We start from the raw sequence: 16850 nt of genomic DNA on the forward strand, positions 1-16850 counted from the left end.
CTCCATCACAGAACTCTCATCTTGAGCAAGCATGAAGGCGACAGTGGAAAGGAAAAACTCCCTCAGGAGGACAAAACCTTCAGTAGAACCAGGCTCAGGACAAGTGGCCATCTGCTTCGACCGGCTGGGTTTGAGAGAAACAGGAAGGAGGAACAGATACACAATGGCAGGTTGAGAATCACATGTTAAGATAGAAGTAGTATCAAATGAAAACTATTCAATTTTAACAATTAATTTAAAGAAATTAGGTTAATTTGTCTTCCAGTAGTCTAAGCCTATAGCAGCATAACAAGCCAACCCTAACTATAGGATTTATCAAAAAGGAAAGTCTTAAAACTGGACAATGTGTCAGTCTCACAGACATAAACTGGAAGTTGGTTCCACAAGAGAGGAGCCTGATAACTGAAAGATCTTCCTCCCATTCTGCTTTTGGAAACTCTAGGAACCACAAGTAAGCCTGCAGTCTGAGAGCAAAGTGCTCTGATAGGAAAATATGTAACAGTAAGATCTGTAATATAAGATGTAGCTAGGATGTTGAGGGCTTTGTAGATAGAAGCACAAACTAATAAAATCGGTTTTTAAAAGGGTATTGGGCCTGTAGTTTTTCTTTCAGGGTTTTCAGGCTGTTTTTACATAAAAACTGTTCAGTAACTTTCAAAGTAGACCTCACCACCTCTGGCAGGATGAGAATATCCACACTTAACATAGTTGTTATTTTGTGGAAAGTTCATATTTGACTCGCATAAATCAGAGGGTCCTAAAGGTGAATGAATAAAGTAGCTATTTTTTTTAAAAGATCTGTGAAAGTACCATTTTTATTTGATCATTCCTTTTTTATATCGTTGCAGCCTAAACAGCTAAAGCTTGATGTGAACAGTGGGACCAGTTAGAGTGGTGCACTTGTGCTGTCTGTCCTGTTTCTTCTCCTCTATCCCTTTTCTTGAACCCCATCATCTCTTTCTTTGTCTTTTCTACACGAGAGCCGTCACTAGTAATGAGGCCCAGCTCTGTGTATGTGTACACCTGTGTGTACCCGCTTCCCCTCCTGTTTGTGTGTTTTATCTTGTGTCTGCGTATTAAGGGTGCGCGAAGGAGAGGGGATGGGGGTTCGGCCTTTCGCGAGGTCTGGTCCCTGTCACTCTACGTGAATTAGATTGATGATGAGCACCGGCTGGGGCCACTAACTGGACCGGGGAGGCGGGGCCACCTGGCACCCTGTTTGGGAGACCCCTTCACCTCTCAGCAGCTGCAGGCTGAGCTCCATCCCCCTAACAGTGTCCACAGGACTTTGAGCGGACACTCAGGACCACCTCATTTAAGGCCCGACTGCCTTGTTACTGTCAGTCTCGCTAACCTAAATTCTGATATTGACAAAAAGATGAAACGCTATTTGTTTTGGCTGACCTGTTCTCCCTGCCGTTCGCTTGCTCTCCGTCCCCTATCTTCCCTTCCTCTCCTCTCTAATCGACCCTAATGTACTCTCCTTCTCTCTTTAACAGCTTTCTAAAGAGCGAGAGCGTCTTCAAGCGATGATGACCCACTTGCACATGCGGCCCTCAGAACCCAAGTCATCTCCCAAACCAGTGAGTGCATATTGCTCTGCCTCCCGTCAACACATGAGACAGCCGCACAGAAAATGAACAGTTTAAGCCGCTGTGTGAGTGAGCGACAGAAGATGAAAGGGGGGGGGGAATAGGATTTGTAATACAGAGTTGGCGTCTTATCACTTATTGCGCATTGTGAGAGGACAATAGAGTTTGGAAGTGTATTAGATGGCGGAGCGGCGGAGTCCTCGGCTAAAACGGCGGGGTCATTTCTTTGTGATGGATATAATAGCCAAAACAACCTGTTGGCTGCTGATGACTGTTTGGCTCAGTGGCCACAGCGGCACTCAGAAGTGAAATGACAGAGGAGAAGATGTGTCATTTTAACAACAAACAGCTGAAAATGACAGCTCGCCGGCGAAGACGGTGGGATGTTGACACGAATACACACAGCGGAGCTGAAATTGGCCACTAAAACAGAAAAGAGGCAAAAACTAAGAAAGGGGTCACGGAAAAAAATAAGAATTTTTGTTCCTTTGCTTTCCATTTTTAGCTGGAACGACTACGCTCCGAGCTGTATTTGGGTTTGATATCAAGATTATACATTTTTGGCAAACATTCATCCCCCTCCAAGTATTGAATGTTTTAGAGTGTTAGACAGCAAAACATAGTTGGCGTCTTCCTGCTGCTTAGTAAGTGCCTACTTTCAATATAATAATTTCCCAATCACCTCTCATCGTAGAATGTAGATAATGAAGATAGCATAATTATTCTATAATTCCATCAGGAATCAAACTATCTTTTTTTGCTCTCTCCCTCTATGTAGCATTTTTTTCTCTCCATCTTCCAAATTTCAGCAGCTTGGATCCATCTTGTCCAATAAAGAATGTGCAGCCTATAATCCGTGGCTGAATGTGAATGAATGATGCTAATGAAGTATTGCATTACATAAAGCTCACATGAAAGAGCAGCTAATTGCATTTGATGGTGGGGGCAATTCAGAGAATTCCTAAACGAACAGTTAAGTCCTCAGTTTTAAGGCTTCCCCACTTTATCAAGGAAGGTGAGATGAAGATTTATGTTTTAACGTTCTAATTGTACATCCCACAAGAGGGCATGCAACAGGAAAACAAATAATCTGAGTGGCTGCTGCACACTTAGCCTTTTAAGATTTGATTAAGGTGGTATTTCACTGGGCTGGGACTGTTGGAGGCTCGTTGGAAACTCCGATTTGACTCACTATTGCGAGAAAATACACAATTTTTTTTTTTTTTGAGTGTTACCATATTTTTTGGACTATAAGGCACAGTTAAAATCTTTGAATTTTCTTAAAAATTGACAGTGAGCCTTATATTTTAATTCTGGTTGTGCTTACTGACCTCGAACCGATTTTATGTGGTACACGGCACTCAACAATCTGTCAAAATAAACTTATTTCGCTTAATGCACCTTAGAAGCCGGTGCACCTTATAGTCCGAAACAAACTGTAAATACCAAGCGACCAGAAAACCGTGCGTCCACGTTTGCCATGGCTAATTCTTTTTATAATCTGTTTGGTTTTATGTGCACGGCCAGCCAATATTTATTTTAGGCCATGCACATTTTTTCATTGCCCACCTCAGTATTTGCCGCCACACGCTCCCATGCAAATGTTAAAATTAAGATTTTTCATTTTTGAGACAGGTGCTTGTGACAACATAGAAAAAGGTTTGAGACACCTGCAGTGACTCTTGATTGTTTTGAAGGAAAATGTGTCACACATTTTTTTAACACGTTCAAAATTCATGCAACAAGTTATTCAAGCAAAGAACTTCAGGAATGGAGAGTTCCTCGTGAAGTCCAGAAGTCTCCTCAGCAGTGATCTGAGCTGTCAACTTCCGAACCAGCTCATTACAGCTGATGGTATATAATAATCTGAAACCCTCTCCATCATCATGGTTTTATCATATTTATCAACACGTGATCGCCAATACCTCCTCCTTAGCTCTGCCCCTCCGTTTCTAAGCGCCTTCTGTCTTTCAAGTCTATTTAAATCCAAACTCTGGCTTCAGATGCATTCCATTTGTACTCTTACAATTAATGCAGTTTGGTTTAAATACGTAACAATGTCATTATCATTCCGACCAAATTAGTGCAGAGACTCAAAGATCAGTTGGAGTGGGCTAGATGAAGACTCAACACTGAGTGCATGTATTTGGGAAGTGACCATAAGTGAAGACGAACTTTATGTACTAGAAGTCCATAAGTTTAATCTCAGAAAAGTTCTTCTGGATTTGAAGTGTGGATCCATGAAGTCGTTTAAACTGTCCAATTATCAGGTGCTGCTATTAGCAACAACACACTTGTATTTATGTGTGTATACGAGGTTATTTTTAAATCTTCACATCATATCCGTGACACAGGAATCTGACTTTTTTCAAGTTTTTTAAACAGCTGGACTTTTGTGTTATTCTGTCTGACTCATCGTAAAAAATAAATAAAAAAAAAGCGTCTGACTAGCAGCTATGTGTCACAGAGCTGGACTGAACCAACTCAAAGGTGAGGAAAAGGGGTGCTGAACCTTGTGATTATTTTTATTATACTTTTTTGGTTAGAATCCATAAACACTAGAAGCTTTAGTCTTATTGCTAGGGGCAAAAACATGTTTTTGAATTTAAAAAATGTGCCAAAGTAACTAGAAAAATTGCATTTCCTGCAAAATTGCTGTGTGAATGCTTATTGCAGAAGAACTTGCTGAAACACTGCTGAAATTAGCTTAAAAAACATGCTGAAATGTAGCTGAAATGGAAAAATAAGCCTAAATTAGCCGAAGAAAGCAGAAAGAACACATATTTGCTGAATTGGGTTTAAATATTCAGAAATTGGCAGCAAATTTAGGAACGTAATAACTAAAAAAAAGCTGAAATTAACCAAAACATGACTGAAAATTAGCTGAAAGGCAGAAAGAAGCTTAAACTACTGGAAGGAAATGGAAAGATCTTAAATGAGCTAAAAATGTGGAATTAGCTGAAAAAGCTAAAATTACTATAAAAACAGCTTAATAGTAGCTGAAATAGCTGAAACTAACATAATTAAGCTGAAAGGAGCACAACAAACTGAAATTATCAGAAAAAATTAATTAGGCTGAAAATAGCAGAAATTACCAGTAAAAACTTGAATTTATCTGAAAACGTCTGAAATTAGCTAAAAATGTTAAAAACTTAGCTTAAAATGTAGAACAAGTTCAAATTGGCAGAATGAAGTAGAGAGAGCACAATTTTGCCCAATTATGCTGAAAGAAGCAGAAATTAGCACAAAAAGTGAAAATTATCTGAAGAAGAAAAAAGCTGAAATTTGCAACCAAAAAAAAAAAAAACTGCTGAATGGTAGCTAAAAAAGCAGAAAGAACTTAAATTACCAGAAGGAAGTAGAAAGAGCACATATGCTGAATTAGACTGAAAAAAGTTTTAAATTGTACAAAAAATGTTGAATTAGCTGAAAAATCTCAAATTATTTTAAAAACAACATAGTAGCTGAAATAGTTAAGCTGAAAAGAGCATAACAATCTGAAATTAACAGAAGGAAGTTAGAAGAAGCACAACATTGTTGTAGTTAGCAGAAAGGAACATAAAACAGCTGAAATTAACTGAAAATAGCAGGGGTTTTTTTATTTGCACAAGGAAGCCGAAAGAAACTGAACCAGAACAAAATGTGAAAGGGTCAGAAAAAGGTTGTAAACAGATCTAAAGATTTGAAGGATGGAAAATGAGCTCAATTCATTTTTTATAAGAGGGGGGAAAAATGGCTGAAAAGGCTAAATACTTAAAAAACCTAAAGTTGCATCAATACCAAAAGTCATAGCAGGAAAGAGCTGAACATTTTCATTTATGATTTGTTGAAATGGCACAAAAATTGTGGCACGAGAAAGATGCTGCAAAACGAACGGAAGAAAAATGGATAGTGTGAATGATTCATAAACATTCACACAATAACCCCAACATAGAAAATGGGGGGTTGGGGGCACCTGTTCCACTGAGCAAGCACCTATGGGCGTCAGATGCAAAAGCATTCATAAATTCTAACGGGTTATAGAGAGATTATGAATAGCTAAATGAAAAGACTGATTACTTTAGGTGAAGTTGTAGCAACGCCTTTTAATTATGTTGACATTAATACTCCATCCAAAGCCTTTCATTTAGATTTACAAAGCCTTATATTGTGGATTATCTCATTCAATGCTGTAGTTTTCCAAAAGTTATTTATTTATTTCTTTGACAGTATGGCTTCTATAACAGAGCTATAAACTCAACAGGGTCAGATAATCTGGCAGGGTCACAGCAACGGCAAGAGTTTTAGGGGCTCGTTTCTTCAGTGTGTAGTGATGATGAGTGTTTGTAGTGGGAGGGAGGCAGGGAGGGAGGGAGAGAGAGAGAAGGGAGGTTGTGATAAATAGAGAGATAAAGAGAGATGGGGCTGGGATAACATGGAGGCTGATCGTTGGATAATCTTGAACAGCGTGCTCTAATTAGAATTCTTATGATACAATTTGGTGGTTGTAATTAGTGGAGATGGGCTGGCTCCTCTCCACGAGCCTTGTTAGTGGAAACACAGCTGTGTTGGAGAGGAGGAGTGCACACGCTCGGCTCTGTCAGGGAAACCACAAAATAACGCCTCCCTCCTCCACACTAAACCCACTTGTCTGTCTCCATTTCCTCTTCACGACTCAGATTTTATCTCCTCCTTTCCCTCTTGCAGCTCAACTTGGTGTCCAGCGTCACCATGTCCAAGAATCTGCCCTCAGCGTCGCCCCCCAACATGCCACAGACCCCTACCACGCCCACAGCCCCCATCACACCCATGGCTGCCATGCCACAGGTGCCATCGGTACTGGGAGGGGCCAACGTCCCCAGCATGGGTGCCATGCGCAGACGCCACTCGGACAAATACTCCATGCCTTTGTCGTCGGGTAGGACCAACTACTCAGCACTTCACACGACACAGATCCACTAATTCAGCGTAGACGGGTCACTTTTTAACAAATCTGTCTGATTGTTGCATATTTTAGGACCGGGTTATTCAACTAAATCGCTCAGGAGCTGGAAATCCAGCAGCTATTTTCATAAATTAAGCTTGTTTTACGGTATAAAATTTAGTTTTATTTAAAAATGAACCCACTGGTGGGCTGAAATTAGCTCACCAGTGGGCCTGATTTGGCCCCTGGGCCGCCAGTTGAATTGCCCTGTATTAGGAACAATCCACTATCAAGCCATTGAAATATGAGAAATTCTTCAAACAGCTTTAACAATTGAAATATTGGTTTATATCGAATTTGACTGAATAAAAACACAGTTTTCCTTCATTTTAAGTTTCTATTAAAATTTAATGAATGCTAAAACAGCAAATTACAGTGATACCTCAATCACGAGCACTAGACGATTAATTGCACTCAACTCAGAAGAGCCTACACACACACACACACACACAGAGTGCACGTAACACTGTGCAGAAACACACCCACACATTTAGAGGCTTGTTGGACTTACTGGTGTGAAAAGTCTGTATTTAATCACTCGATATGTAAACAGACAAGAACTTCCTGCCCGCATAAATATTGCATGAATGTTAATTAAGTTCAAATAATGGTGGAAAAAATACAATATTTATTACATTAAGACATGTATTAAGCTATGCATTTTAAACGGGCCGTCTTTGATGTTTATATTTACTCCCGTGTTTAGTGTGAAGCAGCATAAATTATTCAGCCTCGCCCTAACTAACTGCACACATCTCATATATGGAAGTGTTTAATATCTCTCACGAGAGAGATTAATTAAAAATGCATTTTGTTAGACATGGAAAGTGCTGATTTGATGTGCCCCCCTTTCTTTCTAACCCACCCCACCCTCTTTGCCCCCCACCCCATCCCCTCGTTTTAATTTGATGAAACCTTGAGCAAATTCAATACCTAAAGGAATAAAATTTACCAATTATTTCAGGTGGTGACACAGTATTTATTTTTCCAGAGATTGCCCCAAACTACGAGTTTTATAAGAACGCAGATGTCAGACCACCGTTTACTTATGCAACCCTCATAAGACAGGTGAGTGGGAAATAAATTAACTTTGCCTGATTAGATTCAAATTAATTGCTGCAGGAATCATGGCGGCTCTCCCTCCTCGCCGTCCACGTCCTGGCAGCGCGTTCGTGTCCTCGTTAGTAAACCGTTACTTGGTGTCGTCTCGTTCCAGGCCATCATGGACTCTGCCGACATGCAGCTAACGCTTAACGAAATCTACAGCTGGTTCACGCGCACGTTCGCCTACTTCAGACGCAACGCTGCAACCTGGAAGGTAACCTCGCGCACGAAACCTATATTTACTCGACGAGAAGCCGATCATGTTCCGTTCAATGGAGCTCATTCTTTTATTTATTTTCCACCTTTTTGTTTGGAAATGACAGCTGAAAGAACCCCCCCCCCCCCCCCCACACACACACACACACGCACACCTTCAGGTATGGTTTTCTAATTTGGTGCAATTAATAGCGAAGTCTTGGCGTGCAGAGGAGAGGGCTCTGACGCTCTAATTATACAGCAGCCCCTCCATCATCAGCACCTTTTGTTAAGAGATGCACCCCCCCCCTCCTGGTCCGGGGACCACCTTCTTCTGCACATCGTTGGTTAATCGTGAGGAAAGATGGCTGCTCGCCTGTTAACCAGCGTTCTCAGTCGTGTGAAGAGGTCGGCAGGGGACTCACATGTCCACACATATACATAAACTGTTTCCAAAAGAGGGGTTTACGTGGAGCTGAAGTGGGGGGGGGGGCACAAAAGGACCCATTTGTATGTCTCTCCCTGCAACTTTATGGTCCTGTCTGACTGCACAAAGATGGTGAAAAATGTCTTCCCAGTCAGGAGTGTGTCTCGGCGCTGAAAGAGAAAAGGCCCGCCGAGTGTCGTCGTGTTCGACGTTTTGTCCCGTGGCCCCTGCATCTGTTTCTTTAGCCTTTGTAGCTGCACAGAGGACTGGAGGGGGGGGGACCGAAGCAGCCGCTCATCAGCATGCAAGACGTGTCGCGGCACTAGATTTAGCAAAGTGAATTAATTTGGATTTGGGATGCAAATGAGCACATGGGTGTGTGCGATCGCAAATTCGAGGGGCGAAAAGATCGGTGCCCCTTCTCCAGTTTGTTAGCTACTGTACGCGCGGTGATCTTATGAGACTTTTTGCAGCAGAAAACAACCGGTGCCACTCAGCCTGTGATGTCACAGTGACTTTAGAAATATCCTCATGTCTCCCGGCTTGCACAATAACCAAGGTGATCTATTTACATCTGCGGCGCCGCGGTTCCCTTTGTAAGCGTTAGTGGGATGATCAGCGATGGGCTTGTCATTTGATTAACAGGGAGAATGTGTCATGGTGGGGGGAGCAAGAGAAGAGAGAGAAATAAATGAAAGGTAGTTTAATATCTCAGCTTGGTCTCATCAGCTCAAAAGAGGGATCACCCCCCCTTCCCAATTCCACTTTTCCTTTCTCTCCTTTTCCTCTCATCCAGAAGCTTATTAGTTCTAACTCTATAGCATGCATAATAAAACTGCTCATTTGCTCATTAATATTAAAATTATCATATTCAGAGCCATGGGCATTAAGATCAATCAAATCATGGGATTTTCAGGTCAGATGCAAGATCTGCTTATGAGTATTTTTTTTTTTCTTCAGAATCCCCTTTCTCTTGGAGTACACACCAAGCTGAGGGGGGCGATAAATATAAGAGGCAGGAATATTAAAGCAGGGTTTATTATTTGTCAGGTCTAATGCATGTTTTAATTATGATCATATTTTATTATAAGTATTTCTTCTCAAGCAGTTTTGATTTTAGGAAAGCGTCAATGTTTAATTTAACATTTGGTCGTATAAATTGGTGCAGTTCAAGTTAATTCACACACGGAGGAGGAGAGGCTTCTTAAAACTTCCAGTACTGTCATCTTTAAAGCGACGTGTCCATTAAGTGCTGTACTTTTCTGGAGCGGGAAGGGTTACTGACATCACCATTATCAAGGCCGGCATTACCACTTCTGTCACCACCATAAGCCATTCGCTATGCTGATTACCTCCTTTTAGCCTACTTACTCTGATTGATATGTACTGTGTGCAGGACTTGTAAGAGCATTCGCTTTCACTCAGTTTTTACTAATTAAATCAACGGTGCGTGAATGTTAAGAATTTCTTAAAAACGTTAGAAAAAAATTCAATTTCAAAGCCTTTTTTTTTTTTTGTCATAAAGGATAATGATTTGTTTTACCTCCTCCGATTGACCTGAGTGTGTCGTCTTCCTGCAGAACGCCGTTCGCCACAACCTCAGCTTGCACAAGTGCTTCGTGCGTGTGGAGAACGTGAAGGGGGCGGTGTGGACGGTGGACGAGATGGAGTACCAGAAACGCAGGTCGCAGAAGATCACAGGGTACGAATTCAACCGCCTCTTCCTACATCGTGTGCTGTAGGCCTCTGCATTCTGCTCCTATTTACCTTTATTTCCCCCTTTTTTTTAATTAAATCTGCTTTTGACAATAACTTTGTTGTCGTTTTGTTTAGAAGTCCGTCTCTTGTGAAGAACCTGCCCTCCAGCCTTGGTTATGGAACTGCACTAAATGCCAGTTTACAGGTACGAACTAAAGCTTCAGAGAACGTGTTGCTGAATTGGGTGTGACTATTTTGCACAAAAGAACTCCATATTTTAGTTGTTGCATTAACAGAAGCCGAAGCAGCTTTTTGGGGACTGCCTAGTAACGCAGCCTCCTATTATTATCCACCTGACAAGGGTTTCTTAACTTTATATCTTACTCTTCCATCAACTTTAATGCGGTCCGAAACGCAACGTGTACCCCCACAAATGTTACATCAAAACGACCAGCTCAGCACCCTGTTGTTCGCCATTACTTTTATTGGCGTTTTGAGTTACAATGGCCATGTAACTTGCAAACAAAGATGCCATTTTTATTAGTATTTTTTTTCCGGACTGATAGAAAATCAAATATCCAAGATTACCACCTGAGCTACAAAGGAATAATACTGTAAATCAGACATTTTTAGAGTTATTAAGCTGAATTTGGTGTGGTGGTAGCTGAGAGCAATGCCCAATAAATAATGCATTAAAAAAATTCAAGATGGCCACCAAAGCTAAATTTAAATGGCTTTAGCTCGGCTACTTTTACACATATAGAGCTGAAATTTGTTGTGCTTATAGCTAAGAACATTTCCTATCACACACTGACTCCAAACCAAAAATCCAAGGTTGCCACCATAGCTTAAAAGAAAAAAAAAGACTAACTCATTGATATTTTGCCATTTTAAGCTGAAACTTGGCCAACACATACTATTGAATCAAAATTTAAAAATGGCCACCCCATGGCAGTCCCCATCAAAGTTTCTCCAGGAACTTTCCAGTTTGTTCATGCCACAGCTTCATTTCCTGCATCTCTCCTCACACCTCCTTCCCCAGCCACCTTCAGACTCAGAAGGCCACCCTGTGGTTGAACCTAGAAGGAACTCGCTTTCTGTTGTTCCGTTCTTTTTCCTCCTCCTCTCCCGGTCGTGGCATCCACCCCAGATTGATTGTGGCATGTGCAAATGCAAGGGCATGCGCATTAATATTTATCTAAGCTGTCATAAATGATTTGGCTTCGTAGTGTACGCTGGCGAGGTGCTCATGGCAAAAACTTTAAAAATTTAATCAGTGTATATAACTTTAATGCGCAGCAGGCGAAAGTGTCAGGAGTTTTTATTATTTTGAGGTAAAGTTTTCAGAAATCTTTTTTTTTTTTTAATATATGAATGTAGCCACCACACACAAAGGCACATGAATGGCGGTTAGTGGGAAGTAATCTACGAGCTTCCACTTGGGGGGAAATTGCTTTCAACAGAATAAGACTAGGATGTTGTATTTTAATAATAACTTTGTTAAACCACATTATTCACACAAATATCTTTTTTTTTTTTTACTCCAAATCACCTCCGTGCAGTCATTTATCCTGCTAACTTTATTTTTTATGCTCTCTCATCTCCTCTCAGCCATCACCCAAAGGATACAAATCTTCCACGTGCTTTAATTGCCACATATCGCTCATTCTTCACCTTCATCAGCTACCGCCATATTCAGACTCTTATTACATCATTCCCTCTCTCCGTGGTTCTCCTGCAGGCTGCCTTGGCAGAGACCTCCCTGCCTCTGCTGGGGACCCCCGGGCTCATGAGCAGCGCCGCCGGCCCGATGGGAGGCAACTGCCACGGCCTGCTGGGCGGAGACCTGTCCATGCCAACTGGAGGAAGCCCACCTGGACTGTTGGGCGGGAGTCCACCAGGCTTGCTGGGTATCAGCCCCCCTGGTACGTTGAGCGGCAGCCCCCCCATTATGTTGCAGTCAGCCCATGAGGAGCTCAACGGCTCAATCGACCACCTGGACACCAACGGACACAGCAGCCCTGGATACTCTCCTCCAGTACACATGTAAGCCCCCGCAGTGTAGAAACGAAATCTTTGCCTGTCCTTTCTAACATACTGTATTTTCCGGCGTATAAATCAATCCCCGGATTATAAGTTGCATCAGTTTAAAAAAAGCATCATGAAGAGGAAAAAACATACATAAGTCGCTTTGGCGTATAACTCGCATTTATTATGCATCACCGCATTTATGATCAGAATCAGAATAAGCTTTATTATCCTTGTACGGTTGTACAGTCATTCAAGAGATGGGCGGAGTGCGCGTAGCTGCTGCTATGATAGCGCAGCCTCTTATCCTTTTCATAATACCTTTTTAGATAGAAAAGGGGAAAAAGCCACGAGGATAGGATAGTGGAATTACAAAAAAAAGATCTTTTCGCACCTTGTCCTATCAGGACATGATTTAAGACATCAAAAAACTCTGCCAGCAGCACATTTATGAGCACTTTACATATGCATATGATGACAAGGCGCTCCGTGAAGCACTAACAGATGGTCCATTGTCCTGATAAGATGATGGTCAGCCAGCACAGTTCTGATAAGCCTCCAGAGAAGTTCTCAAGGTGGGGGTGAGGGGCTGCGATAGACAAAGCTTTTCCTTAGTTTACACATTCCCCAGGAGAAATTGATATGTCGGCCTGTTTTCGAGGCCTGCCAGGGGAGTCAGATTCAGATTTATTATGTGTTTATTTAATGGTCAAAACAGTTTCATTTTACTTGGGTGGCACGGCGCCATCCATCCGTCCGTCCATCCATCCATCGCGACCGGAGCCGCTAGTTCTCCAGCGTTCCTCCGCCTGCACCACCTGAGTGAAGAAAAGTATGGCTTTATTAAAAATAAACCTGATCACATTCTGACAAATTCAACTTTGGGAGATAAAAGGTTTTTGCCTGACAGCAGTAATGTGTAAAAATGTGCCAAGAACAGGCCTAAAAAACGTCTGAAGTCATGATAATTTGATCTGCTCACCTTTCAACTCTTCAAGTCATGAGATAACGCAAACACAAGCGGCTGAAACCGAAATCGCTCCTTGGCTCCCTGATGTTGCTTCAATTGTTTGACATTTACCTCGCAGTATCAGCGTTCTTTCAGTTAGCGCTGACCCCAGGGCAGAGCTCCATTCCCAGCCGTTATCGGGTTAATTTTCCTCTTCCTGTTCCTGATTATGTGGTTTTATTATTTTTACTGGTCATACTCTGGGAGGCAGCTGCAGTCATTCAAACCAGCTTCACCACACATCTCTTTTACACTAAATGTGGACATTCTAGCAGATTGGCAGCTTGATTTTTATGCCAAACTTTTCGTATTGATATTTGGAAAATGTAGCATTAATAACTTTAAACAGTTCTCCCTTTTTATGTGGCTCAGAAAAGACTATTCATGTGTGACTTTCAGGAACATCTAAACCAGTGAAGGCAGCATTTAGAGACGCGCTTCTTATCCTACTGTCCATCAAAGCTCGGATGACATTAGTTAACCACTTCTGTAATGGATAAAGGATGCATTCCAGCCCTATGAGGCTAAATATATTAATGAGAATAAGAGTTTGCTTAATCTTACCGAGCGTCTTTACGTTTATACATTTGGACGTGTTTACTCCTCTGAAATGAGGTGGTAAGTGGAGCAAATCTGCCCAGCACTAGACAGGATCCCTGTGTTGCCACTCCCGAAGGTCATTTAATTTTCAGCAGGACAGCCAAGACGTTTTTTCTGTTTCTTCCTGCTTTCTGTGGCCACGCCACCCCCGACACTGACAGAAGTAGTTACGGAGGATGAGACGCACCCAGCCGCCCCTCCTCCCCCTCCCCAGACTGCCCTCACGCAGTCCGCTACAACCTCAAAATGGAAGAAGTGTGTTTTCCACGACTGCCTTGTGCAGCGTGTGTTTAAATAATGGAGTGGCGTGTAGCACTAAACTAAACGGCACGTCACCTCGACCCATCAGAGGAGGAGAGTCCTCGGCACGACCGAGTCCGTTCAACAGTTAGACGAACCTCTTCTTTCCCCTAAATGTCTAAAGGTTAATGATATCTGCTTAACCGCAGACCGGCTCGCCCTGGGCCATGCTGGGTTAGCGTGCACTTGAGTGTGTGTGTGAGTATGCATGTGTAATACACTCATGTACCACCCTAAGGGGTTTTGCTTAACAGAAGTTGTAGCAGTAATTCCAAGAAACACCTAAATCCACAATTACAGCTCCCAACTTGTAAAGTGCGCCTTTTACTTGTTAATTAAATGTACAGATTAAACAAAACTAGAGAAATTGCATTTCCTGTGAAAATGCAGTGTGAATGTTTATTGCAGAAGAACTTGCTGCAAAACAGCTGAAATTAGCTTTTTAAAAAAGTGCGGAAATGTAGGTGAAATGGAAGAACAAGCCTAAATGAGCAGAAGAAAGCAGAAAGAACACATATTAGCTGAATTAGGTTAAATAAGCAGAAATTAATACAACAATTAGGAAATTAGCTAAAAATAGCTGAAATTAGCAAAACGTGGCTAAAAAGTAGCTGAAAGACAGAAAGAAGCTTAAAGTACCAGAAGGTAGTGGAAAGAGCTGAAATTAGCTAAAAATTGTGGAATTAGCTGAAAAGCTAAAATTAGCATAAAACGGCTAAATAGTAGCTGAAAAAGCTGAAACTTGCAAAAATATGCTGAAAGTAGCAAACCAAGCTGAAATTAGCAGAAAGAAGTTAATTAGTCTGAAAGTAGCGGAAATTACCATGAAAAGCTTGTATTTATTGAAAACAGCTGAAATTAGCTAAAGCTAAAAAGGTAGCTGAAAAGGCAGAACAAGCTTAAATTAGCAGAAGAAAGCAGAAAGAACATGTTTCATCAATTGGCCTGAAAAAAGATGAAATTAGCACAAAAAAATTGAAAATTATCTGAAACAGCTTAAAGTAGCATAAAAACAGCTGCAAATTTCAATTCATTTTCTTTATGTAGCGCAAAGTCACAACAGAAGTCATCTCAGAGCACTGAACAGAAATGGTGTTTAAAGTAATTTTATTCAAACTTCTTGATTCAGCTATTATTGTTTTGGGAAGACAGAAAATGAGATATTGTTACCTTTGTGATACTTTTTGAATGCAACATGCTTCATCAGAGGATTATAGACGTATAATTTAGCTCTAAAAGTGTCAGAACTGTTCTGAAAAAGTATGGTTGTTTAGCTGAAACTGAACTCTTCTAATAAATGTTTTGCATGCAATTTTAAAACTTTACTTTAAAGCTGATGGGCTCAGATATCGTCAAAGCTGTAACAGTATTTGAATTTTTAGCCAGATATTTAGATTTTAATCCGAAAGGAAACATTAAAATCTAAATAAATCCTGGTAGAATCTGGCTTCGTTGACATTAGAGTAGCTAACCAATTGCTAACGGCCCATTGAAGACATTTTAAACTGTAATAAGTCCAAAAAGACATGGACACATGTTTGTGTTTACAAGCAGGTTTACTCAGGACTGTCTCAGTTGGGCAGTTTCTTACGATAGTCAAATCCAGAAGCTATCAGGAGGAGGACGGCAGTCTTCTGGCAGAGTTCCTGGACATGAAGGAGACATTTCCCAGTCCTGGTCTGAGTGTGGAGCAGCTGATTGGAAACACAGGTAAAGTTGCTAAAAAAGTAGAAAGAAGCTTAAATTACAAGGAGGAGGTGGAGAGAGCTTTTTTTTTTTTACTGAATTAGGCTGACAAAAGTGGGAAAAAATGTGGAATTAGCTGAAAAAGCTAAAATTAGCATAAAACAGCTAAATAGTAGCTTAAGCGTAAACTAGCAGAAATAAGCTGAAAAGAGCATAGCAAGCTGAAATTAGCAGAAAGAAGTTAGAAGAAGCACAAAAATGTTCTAGTTAGTAGAAAGAATCTGAAAGGAGCACAAAACAGCTGAAAAAACTGCTGAAATTATCTGAAAATAGCTGAAAAAATGTTTACATTTGCACAAGGAAGCTGGAAGAAGCTGAACCAGAACAAAATGTGAGAGGAGCAGTAAAAGTTTAACGTATCTAAAGATTTGAAGGATGTAAAATGAGCTCAATTCATTTTCTATGAGGAAAAAAAAATGGCAGAAAAGGTTAAATATTTCATAAAGCGGAAAATCGTACGGAAGAAAAATGGACGACAACAGTGTTATTGCTTCATAAACATTCACACCATTATTTAATGTCACACAATTCATGGGATGCATCTTGGAAGCCATCTCTGTTTGGTGTTTGTGCGCTCTGAGCGTCTCCGTCGTTCCGTCTTCTTCCGTGTTTCACTTCACCATCGGACCCCCCCGGACTAATGACCGTATTTGCATCCCCCGACTTAACCTCTGCACGACTGCCGGCGCTAATCTGCGTTTGATGTGAGCGCAGCACATCCACACGGAGCGCCGGGTATTTATTACGCCACGTCCAGAGCAGCGTTCACTCCTGAGTGACTCGATAATGGCAGCTGGCCATTAGGCAGTAAATGACTCGTCCATGTTTTTTAATAAAGTGCCGGAAATCTCAAGCCTGCGACATACGCCGGTGCATATTTTTTCTCCTGGGCCTTACAAACATCCTAATGAGATAAATATTAAAAGGGGCTTTTTACAAAATAAGCTTTAGTGTGCAAATTCAAGTCGTCACAATGAGCAGCTCTGGACTATGTAAATAAACGTTATGGGTATTTATAGCACAAAGTCTTTATTTTGTTCATCACAACTTCTCTGCACGGATCAGTCCAAGCTGTGCTGGATTTAAATTAATGCCTATAAATAAAATATTGTAGTAAAAGAGTTCAATGAATGACTTCACTTTGGTTTCACGGGTTTTTTTTTTGTACCTCTGCCCCCCCCAGTATGT

The 16850-nt window shown here is 41.2% G+C and overlaps 1 protein-coding gene across 1 annotated transcript in view; it reads left to right on the plus strand.

The window, feature by feature from the left end:
- foxp2 (forkhead box P2) overlaps positions 1-16850 on the plus strand; it is a 58243-nt gene that overhangs the window by 36274 nt on the left and 5119 nt on the right. Inside the window, exons 8-14 of the mRNA XM_037695781.1 lie at positions 1500-1583; positions 6279-6489; positions 7520-7623; positions 7772-7873; positions 9862-9983; positions 10115-10184; positions 11721-12025. Coding sequence (XP_037551709.1) covers positions 1500-1583; positions 6279-6489; positions 7520-7623; positions 7772-7873; positions 9862-9983; positions 10115-10184; positions 11721-12025 — 998 coding nt within the window. The remainder of the gene's footprint in view (positions 1-1499; positions 1584-6278; positions 6490-7519; positions 7624-7771; positions 7874-9861; positions 9984-10114; positions 10185-11720; positions 12026-16850) is intronic.

Source organism: Nematolebias whitei, chromosome 22 (genome assembly GCF_014905685.2).
Source record: "Nematolebias whitei isolate Nwh7 chromosome 22, NemWhi1, whole genome shotgun sequence".
NCBI lineage: Eukaryota > Metazoa > Chordata > Actinopteri > Cyprinodontiformes > Rivulidae > Nematolebias > Nematolebias whitei.